The sequence below is a fragment of the Drosophila subpulchrella genome, unplaced genomic scaffold, assembly GCF_014743375.2.
Source record: "Drosophila subpulchrella strain 33 F10 #4 breed RU33 unplaced genomic scaffold, RU_Dsub_v1.1 Primary Assembly Seq96, whole genome shotgun sequence".
Classification (NCBI taxonomy): domain Eukaryota; kingdom Metazoa; phylum Arthropoda; class Insecta; order Diptera; family Drosophilidae; genus Drosophila; species Drosophila subpulchrella.
Window position 1 is genome coordinate 173,235 of NW_023665730.1, and position 10,232 is coordinate 183,466.

Sequence of the window (10,232 nt, forward strand, 5' to 3'; positions counted from 1 at the left end):
CAATGCTGGAACTGCCAGCGAACGCATCTCGGATGTAAATTCGCCTCAGCTTCTGGAGCTCCTAAAGACTCGCTTCGTGGAACAAACCGAGAAAATTGAGTCGGCCGTTCGGGAAGCTGAACAACGAATGCTCAGAAGCCTTATGGATCGCTTGGACATAATCGCCGGGGAAGTAAAGCAAATGGATGCTCGTGTCCTGACGTTGGAGCGCGAGGTTGCCGATCTTCGCTCCATGAGGGACCGAATGGGTGAGCGGGTTGAGACGCTGAACCGGGAGGTAGAAAATCTACAAGCAGCAGGTGAGAGGGTGGGTGCACTGGAGGCCAGGCTGGCAACGCAATGCAGGGAGACTAGCTCGTGTGATCTGAGAGTTCATGGAGTTCCCTATGTCGAAGGTGAAGATCTCAGTGCTCTCTATCACAAGCTATGCTTCAATCTCCAGCTGACTCCACCACCAAAAGTCTGCGATATCTTCCGAGCAAGGAAATCACAACAAACACATGTGGATCCAGTGATAATAATTAAAATGATAAACCTACGCGAAAAGATCAAGCTGCTTGGTCAAGTCGGAATGTACAGGCGCGAGCACAAGAAACAACTCAGCTTGCAGTTTCTGGGTTTCAATTCAGAAGCGATAATTTATATAAATGAGCAATTGTTAAAAGAGCATTATCTCATCTTTAAAGAGGCTATGCGTATGAAAAAACATAAAATCCTTACGGCTGTCTTTACACGACGCGGCCTTGTGCACGTGCGCTGCGCTCGAAGAGAGGGTGTATGTTGCATCAACAGTATGGAGGAACTTTCGTCCATTAATCATTCGCCCGATCCACTTTCTACATCTCGCACTAACGCTTCGGCTGGACCTGAAGCTGGTAGCTTTCGTTCTTAAGCGTATAAATCGTATCCTCTTAATTAAGATAGGTTTAAAACTAGTTTACTTTAAGAAATGTATAAGATACGCATTGAATATTGAGATTGCGCCCCTAATAATCATTGATAACAACAATGCAGGATGAGGAAGTTTGTTCCATAGCTAGTGCCATGATAAAAACTATAAGTAGTTATAAAAATGGTCTCAAAATCGTTCACTTAAATGCACAAAGTTTGCTAAAGAAGATTGACGAGTTTAGATTCCTTTTCACTCAGTCTAATGTCGATGTGATATGTGTGTCTGAGACGTGGTTTGTAAATGATCTATGTGATTCGTCTATTGTTTGTGAAGGCTTCAATGTTTATCGGTCCGATCGTACTGGTCATGCAGGTGTGGCTATATACGTGAATGTGAAGCTGAAATGTAAGGTGGTACTTAAACAGCCAAGTGACAGTACTATTGAATACATTCTATTAGAACTTCCCAATAAATCCCACTACGGGTCATTACTTAATGTTGTTTCAGACATTTCGTTGGAATACACTGACATCATATTGGCAGGAGATTTTAACAGCAACCTATTGTCAGAAAGCCATCTCGTAGATAACTTTAAATCCCTAGGTTTGTTTTCCGTAAACGAAACGATCCCCACGCACTATAGCAGCCACTGTGATACATTACTTGACTTATTTCTTATCAATGACCCTAGCAAAATCATACATTATGACCAGGTTTCTGTACCAGCCTTCTCCAGACATGACTTAATATTTTTAACATACGACTTGACCTTTGACAGCAAAATCAATTCTTTTACGTATAGAGATTATAAAAATATAAACTATAATGAATTAAAAACGGAATTTTTGTGTTGTGACTGGCCACGTATTTACCACATTCGTCATGTAGATTGTCAATTAGAGGTTTTAACCAACAATGTCCAGTATTTGTTCAACAAGTTTGTGCCCCTAAGGACCAAAGTGATTAAGCCAATGCAAAATCCATGGTTCAGTAGTGAAATCAAAAACCTAACCCGTCAGCGAGATGTAGCTTACCTCCGGTGGAAGCGATACAAAACTGATGAATTACGAAAACAATACAAAGAGGCTAGGGTAAAAGTAAACATAAAGATAAAATCTTCAAAGAAAGAGCATTATAACATACAATTTAATAACTGTGTTAACTCAAAAAACAGATGGAACAAACTAAAACGGTTAGGTATTGGAAAATGTAAGCAACAGACAGAGTCTGAGGTGGATGTCGAATTGTTAAACAAAAAGTTTTTGGAAATTGATGTACCTGAAGCAACATGCAATCCGTACCTGAATACTCAACCCCTCTGTGATAATAGTTTTAGCTTTATATGTATAAACCAAAGTGATGTCCTAGCTAGTATTCTGCATGTCAAGTCCGATGCTGTTGGTCTCGATAATATGAGTCCCAAATTTGTTAAGCTTTTGCTCCCCTTAATGTTGCCCCATGTTACATATATTTTTAACACGGCTATTACAACGTCTTCATATCCGACAATATGGAAAAACGCCAAAATTTTCCCAATTCCTAAGCTAAACAATGACTATAGACCTATTTCAATATTACCTTTTCTATCAAAAGTCTTTGGAAACCTTATGTCCTCACAGATTCAACTATACTTAGCTAACAATTCTCTACTTGATGAAAGACAATCTGGATTCCGTAAGAAAAGGAGTTGTATTACTGCAATCACTAATATTGTTGAGGATATAAGACAAAAACTGGACAGTAACTGCGTAACGTTTTTGACGCTACTTGACCACAGTAAGGCTTTTGATTCTGTGAATCATAACATTCTCTGTACCAAGCTTAGGAATATTTTTAATTTCTCAACTAATGCGACGAAGCTTATTAGGTCGTACTTAACGAATAGATATCAAGCTGTCGTCTCTGGGACGCAAGTTTCTTCTCTCCGGAATTTATCCAGGGGAGTGCCACAGGGATCTGTGCTAGGCCCTTTATTGTTTTCTATATATGTCAATGATCTCCCTAGTATCCTGTATGAGTGTGAAGTACATTTATATGCTGATGATGTCCAAATATATGTTAGTAGACCCGTAACTGAAATAAATGCCTGTGTTCGAATAAGTAATAAAATGTTGTGGCTAATTGAAAAATGGGCAAAGGAAAATGGCTTGGGTATAAATCCTAAAAAATCAAAGTGCTTGGTAATTGGTAAAAAGCTACTTTCAACACTTTCACTCCAAAAATTATATATAAACCATACGCCGATAAGCTATGAAGTGAATGCAGTTAATCTAGGGATAACATTTAACAATACTTTATCATGGAGCAACCATATAGTCAAAGCGACAGGGCGTACCTATGCTCTGTTAAGAAAATTTTCATTCTCTAAATCGTTCCTAACTGAGGAAGTTAGACTATTAATCGCCAAAGTTATCCTCCTGCCCACTCTCTTTTACGGCATAGAAATTTTTGGAAATTGTGATGCGCGGGATTTGCGCACATTAACTGTAGCTTTCAATTCAATTGTCCGTTATGTGTTTAACTTAAGACGTTTTGACCATGTATCAGAACTGACATATAAAATACTTGACCTTAACTTGACCTCCTGGATCGATCTCAGAATTTTAATCTTCTTTCACAAAATAGTCACGAGTGGAGAACCAAAATATCTTTTCAATAAACTTACCCCAGCCACATCTGTAAGAACCAAAAATTACATATGCCCTCGAATACAAACACTGTGTTCCAGAAGGCAATTTTTAATAAATGGTATCCGGTTATGGAACAATCTACCGCACCAATACAAAACAATTAGGAGCGCATCTCAATTTTACAATAAAGTTAAAGATCTTTTAAAATACCAGTACAGATAAGTATAAAAATTAAATGAAATGAAATAAAATAAAAAAAATATATTAAAAACAATAACAATAGTAACTAAGAAAATTTGATGTTAGTCATTAATATTAATTAAGAGAGCGAGAGAAATTGTTTAAATGATTTAAAAATAATAATAATATAAAATATCAACTCAATGTGACTAGCGCGATAATTATAAGTGTGCACTTGTAGCGCTAGGATATAAACAAATAAATAAATAAAAAAATAAAAAATAAAAAATAAATTGGGAATATCATTTATTGTATTTTTAAATTTAATAATTATAACTGCAAGGGTATACAAACTTCGGCTTGCCGAAGTTAATTTCCTTTCTTGTTTAGATTAAGCCAAAGTCGACTTGTATTTTGCGTACGTTCTCACCCGCATGTTTTTTGCCAATATTATGAACATGAAAACTCAATAAACCCCTCCATTCACAAAGCAAAGAGCGTACAAAATAATATAGTGTATTAATTATCTTCCTCAGAAAAAAGTAAAATGAATTTGGTCATAGTGGCCAACGGCCAAGCTTGATCTTTATTATTTTCTGGTCCATATTGGAGTGACTTACAGCTAGCTATTCGCGGCTGCGCTGCCTGCAAGCATTGGCAGCGGCCGTCATGTATGTATATATCAAAGTATATGCTCACAAATGTATTTGGCATTCATTGTATGTGTCTGCACTCAGGCCTTGGGAATATTCTGACACTAGCACTTCCCATAAGTTGGGCTCTGATGCGCATTCATATTTTGGCTGGCCGCACGAGTTTAGTGGCCGGGACTTTTGTATTTGTTTAAGTACACTGTAACGCGATGTTGGTGTCGGTACAGTGGGTACTCGCTACAATGATACATGCATACTACATCTCCCTCCTTTTGAAAATGAAGTTATTTTCTAAAGAATATGCTTTATTATACCCGTTACTCGTAGAGTAAAAGGGTATACTAGATTCGTCGGAAAGTATGTAACAGGCAGAAGGAAGCGTTTCCGACCCCATAAAGTATATATATTCTTGATCAGGATCACTAGCCGAGTCGATCTAGCCATGTCCGTCTGTCCGTCTGTCCGGATGAACGCTGAGATCTCGGAAACTATAAGAGCTAGGCTATTGAGATTTGGCGTGCAGATTCCTGAGCTTATTACGCAGCGCAAGTTTGTTTCAGTAGAGTGCCACACCCACTCTAACGCCCACAAACCGCCCAAAACTGTGGCTCCTACAGTTTTGATGCTAGAATAAAAATTTTAACTGAAATGTATTGCTCTCGTCAATACCTAACGATTGACTCAAATAAAAGTTTGCCACGCCCACTTTAACGCCCACAATCCGCCCACAAACTTCAAAAAATCGTAAGTATGAACGTGGATATCTCGTTAACTATCAAAGATAGATAATTGGGATCTCAGATTTGGATTCCGTAGCCTTGTACGCAGCGCAAGTTTATTACTCGAATATGCCACGCCCACTCTAATGCCAACGAACCGCCAAAACCTGTGGCGCCCACAATTTTCATGCTAGATAAAAAATCTTAACTGAAATGTATTGGTCTCGTCAATACCTATCGATTGGTCCAAAAAAAAATTGTCACGCCCACTCTAACGCCCATAACGCTTAAATCTGTCTACCGCCGGTAGGTGGCGTATTTCAATCTCGCTTTGCTGCTTGCATATCTCCATTTCCCTTTGGTCCCTTTAGCTGAGTAACGGGTATCTGATAATCGATGTACTCGACTATACCGTTCTTCCTTGTTTTTTATATAGATCGGTTCATCGTCCTTCAATCTCAATTTCTCAATTTCTGCTTGTAAAAATTGTTTGTTGTTATTGATTCGGTTTCAAGACCGAATACGTCAGTATATTTTCCTCATAGTTCCGTTTATTAGAATTGGATTGAATTGGAAAAGTTTTCTTCAGTTCTTCTATGATGTTTTGCTCTCTATTACTTAAGGTGTTTTGAATTACATTATAATCGGAAATTGGTTCACATTTTAAATTTTTTATACTAATCAATTGATCAGTACTGGTTGTGTTGAGTAATCGGACAAATGTATTCTGTTTTGATGTGATAGTATTGGCAACGTAAATACCAGGTTAAATCTCCTGATTTGGTATTAATATAGTATCAGTATCGGACATTATCTTGATTTTTCGTACTACTTGAGATCTGGCTGGTAGGAGAATTGTGTTATTACCAGAAGTATATGTTATTGGAATATAAATATGAATGTCTATATTATTTGGTCTTATTATAAACCAATCCTCTGTAGGTTTAAGATCTATTTGGCAGTTTAATTCTTTTAGAAAATCTATTCCTATTATTCCCTCACATGGAATCGCAAAATCTTGATTTACTATATGAAAATGTATGCAATTATATATTTGTCTGTTTGGAGTTCCACTGGCGCAAGTCCTTTCGATTTTATAATTCCCTCTCCTATTGCTTGAATATCTATCGTATTTTTTATTTGTATATTGCTAAAGGTATCTGCATTTTTTTTTAAAGTGAAATATTTGCCCCCGTATCCACAAGGAACGTAAGCTGCCTTCGTGTTTCTGAATTAATAAATGGTACGAAGATATTGAGATTGAGGTTAATGGTATATACCGTTGGTATTTTTAATTTATCGTATGTAAAGGGGTCTGTGAGTTTCCCGAAACTGGCTGGGTAAAGCGGACATTATTGTTGTGTTGTGTGTTGCCGTAATTGCTGGTATTTTGGTTATTGTTGTTTTGTCTACAATTTCCACGACCTCTATTATAGTTATTGGTCTGGTTATTATAGTTTCGATTAAAACCATTATTTTGGTTGTAACCGGTATTTCTGTTGTAGACGTTATATTGGTAAAACCCATTTTTTTGGTAGTTACCACGACCATTTCCTCTACCTCTACCACGGTAGTTACTTCTGAAGTTGTTACCTCTATAGGCCTGTCCTTTTCTGGCAAAAAGTATTGCGTCGGCATTACCCGTCATTTCAGTACTACACTGTATGTACTTGGTGACAGCCTCATTCATTGATGAGAAGTTGCCTGCCTCAAGGATTGTTTTGAGTAGGCCATGCTCACAATTCTTGACCATTGTGTTTATAGCCTCCTTGGTGCTGAATTTGCCTGCATGTTCAGCGGGTAATCCTTCATCAATATACGAAGCTTCGAGTAGCTTTCGTAAGTTGTCAACTTCAGTTGTGAATTTTTCAGCTGTTTTACCTTTTTGAGTAGTTTTTGCCATTTTTGCTTTAACTACATCGGATGTTTCGCCGATAATTGTGTCTTGTAATTATACCCGTTACTTGTAGAGTAAAAGGGTATACTAGATTCGTCGGAAAGTATGTAACAGGCAGAAGGAAGCGTTTCCGACCCCATAAAGTATATATATTCTTGATCAGGATCACTAGCCGAGTCGATCTAGCCATGTCCGTCTGTCCGTCTGTCCGTCTGTCCGTCTGTCCGTCTGTCTGTCCGTCCGGATGAACGCTGAGATCTTGGAAACTATAAGAGCTAGGCTATTGAGATTAGGCGTGCAGATTCCTGAGCTTCTTACGCAGCGCAAGTTTGTTTCAGCAGAGTGCCACGCCCACTCTAACGCCCACAAACCGCCCAAAACTGTGGCTCCTACAGTTTTCATGCTAGAATACAAATTTTAACTGAAATGTATTGTTCTTATCAATACCTATCGATTGACCAAAAAAAAAGTTTGCCACGCCCACTTGAACGCCCACAAACCGCCCACAAACTTCAAAAAATCGTAAATATGATCGCGGATATCTCGGAAAATAACAAAGATGGAGAAATGGGATTTCAGATTTAGATTCCGTAGGCTTGAGCGCAGCGCAAGTTTGTCACTCGAATATGCCACGCCCACTCTAACGCCCACAAACCGCCCAAGCCTGTGGCGCCCACAATTTTCATGCAAGATAAAAAATTTTAACTGAAATGTATTGGTCTTGTCAATACCTATCGATTGATCCAAGAAAAACTTTGCCACGCCCACTCTAACGCCCGCAACGCTTAAGTATGTCTGCCGCCGGTAGGTGGCGCATTTCAATCTCGCTCTGCTGCTTGCATATCTCCATTTTCCTTTGGTCCCTTTAGCTGAGTAACGGGTATCTGATAATCGAGGTACTCGACTATAGCGTTCTTCCTTGTTTTTTTTAAATTTTAAAAAGTAATAAAAATGAAATTATTTCTAGTTGTTAAAATTATCTTCTAGTATTTATATATTTGAAAATTTAAAAGTTATAGAAATTATTTTGTATCGTAAAAGAAATATAAGAAAGTTGGAAAACATGTTATTCAAAAATGTTGTCCTAATCAGAAAATATTGATATGATGTTGTTTTTTTTTTATATTTATATTTTTTTTTATTATATTTTTTTTGTTTTTTTTATTTATTTATTTATGGTATTCATTCGATGTATGGCCATACGTAAAAATTGTATAAAAGTTATTATGAAATACAAATTTTTAACCTATCTTTATGAACTTTTTGTTCTTTGTTTTCAATATTTGAAATTCATATATTATCATTATCTCCTATACCAATTACAGTACATGGTCCCGTGTATTTGTATTCTACTTTGTGACCTGTTCCATTCTTTAATAAAACTTGATCTCCAATTTTTAGTTCAATATTTAAAAAGTTTTTACCATAATGACATTTTTGTTTTCTTTTATTTGATTATAATATTAATCTGGCTCTTTTGAAAGCTTGCTCTAATCTAAACTTTATTTCTTTTGCGTAATCATCTATAGGCGAGAGTGGGGATAGGTGAACCACGGGGATAGATGAACCACTACAAATATTTCACCTTCTGTCATGATTTTGTGCGCCATCTATATGTGTGTTGCTTACTTAGTCGATATCCTAACCTCACACGCACGATTGTTGTCGTTTTTATCGCTAATCGAAGTTTGTATTCGCCGTTTGCAGCTTCAATTGTGACCTAACGTTTTCTTGGAAAAATTTTATCGTGCTTCGCCAGTGGCATTGAACTTCATAAAATTGTATTTTATCGTAAGTTGACGCAAATTATGATATTTCCACGGATAGCTTACGCAGTTTAAATATTCCATGTTCTCTTCAAATCACTTCTAATTGGCTAATGACTTGTGGGGATACATGAACCAGGAGGACTTACGAGGGTACCCAAAGGCTAAACCACGAAAACAGACGACTCGAGGAAGAAAACGAGGAAGGAGTATCATTGCTACAGACTCACCGCAGAAAAATGGATCGCGGAAAAACACAATCAGAAAACTCAAGAAAACCTTCGAAAAAAGAGAGAATAAAAACAAAAATAAGAATAAATAGCAATATTGTAATATTTGATTTCATGCTGTAAAGGTGCAATGTTTATATTCGAACAGAAAGAAGGCATGCACAAAGAAATAAATTACACTTTTTTTATACAATTGTAGTTTTTGTGTTATCCTGATAGGTAGTTCAACTATCCCCATAGGGGATCCAAAAATTTGGAAAGCAAATAAACTTTACAAAACAAAAGATAGTATTTTTGCATAATACTTAATATTCCAAGGAATAAGGGCTCTTTTAGATTTCTATATACAGCAGACCCTTACGTCGAATTGTTCAGACATAATAATGTTAATAAAAAAAGTGGTTCACCTATCCCCACTCTCCCCTATTATAAACAGGTTCTATTCTCTCTACGCAATTAAAATGTTTTGGTAAATTTGAAGTCCTACCAAATACTAACTCATATGGACAATAATCATGTGCCTTAGAGGGTGTCGTGTTGAAACAATAAACAAAATATTTTAGCCATATATCCCAATCCGTCTTATCAGTTGAGATGTATGTACGTATAAATTCATTAAAGGTTCTGTGGCTTCGTTCCACAGTTCCGACAGTCTGATGATGGTGTGCTGTCGACGTTATATGTTTGATATATAAGATTTGCATAGGTGTTCGATTAAAGAATTTTTGTATTCTGTTCCCATGTCCGTAATGAACGTCTTTATTGGACCGTACTTTAGAACAAATTCTTCAAATATAGCCTTTGCTACTGTTTTTGCATTTTTATTCGGTACTGGTATGGCAACAAGGTATTTTGACAGATCACATTTTAAGGTGACTGCATATTTATTTCCTTGATCTGATTTCGGCAGTGGACCGATCGTATCCACAATTACATTATCGAATACCGTTTCTTGTGTTTCTGTAAGTGTTAAAGGAGTTTTAGTATGTCTTGTCGTTTTTGACATTTGGCATTTTGGACATTTACGTATGTACTGGGTTATGTCTTTACTCATTCCTTTCCAATAGTAGTGTCTTTTGACCTTGGCCAAGGTTTTTGTTATACCTGAATGTCCTCCTTGAATAGGATCGTCATGTAAAGTAGACAATATTGCTTCTTTTTCATTATTAGTTATTAGGGTCACCGGGTTGAGTAACGCTACTCTTAATGATTTTAATATTTTGTTGTCCATTTTTTTAAATTTATCTATTGAAATATTTTCAAAG

General features: G+C 36.8%; 1 protein-coding gene across 1 annotated transcript in view; it reads left to right on the plus strand.

The window, feature by feature from the left end:
* The window catches only part of LOC119562800, a 157,748-nt gene extending 148,775 nt beyond the window's left edge, over positions 1–8,973 (plus strand). The window contains exons 3-4 of the mRNA XM_037875966.1: positions 8,679–8,762; positions 8,877–8,973. Coding sequence (XP_037731894.1) covers positions 8,679–8,690 — 12 coding nt within the window. The 3' untranslated portion in view covers positions 8,691–8,762; positions 8,877–8,973. The remainder of the gene's footprint in view (positions 1–8,678; positions 8,763–8,876) is intronic.
* Positions 8,974–10,232: the final 1,259 nt, after the last annotated feature.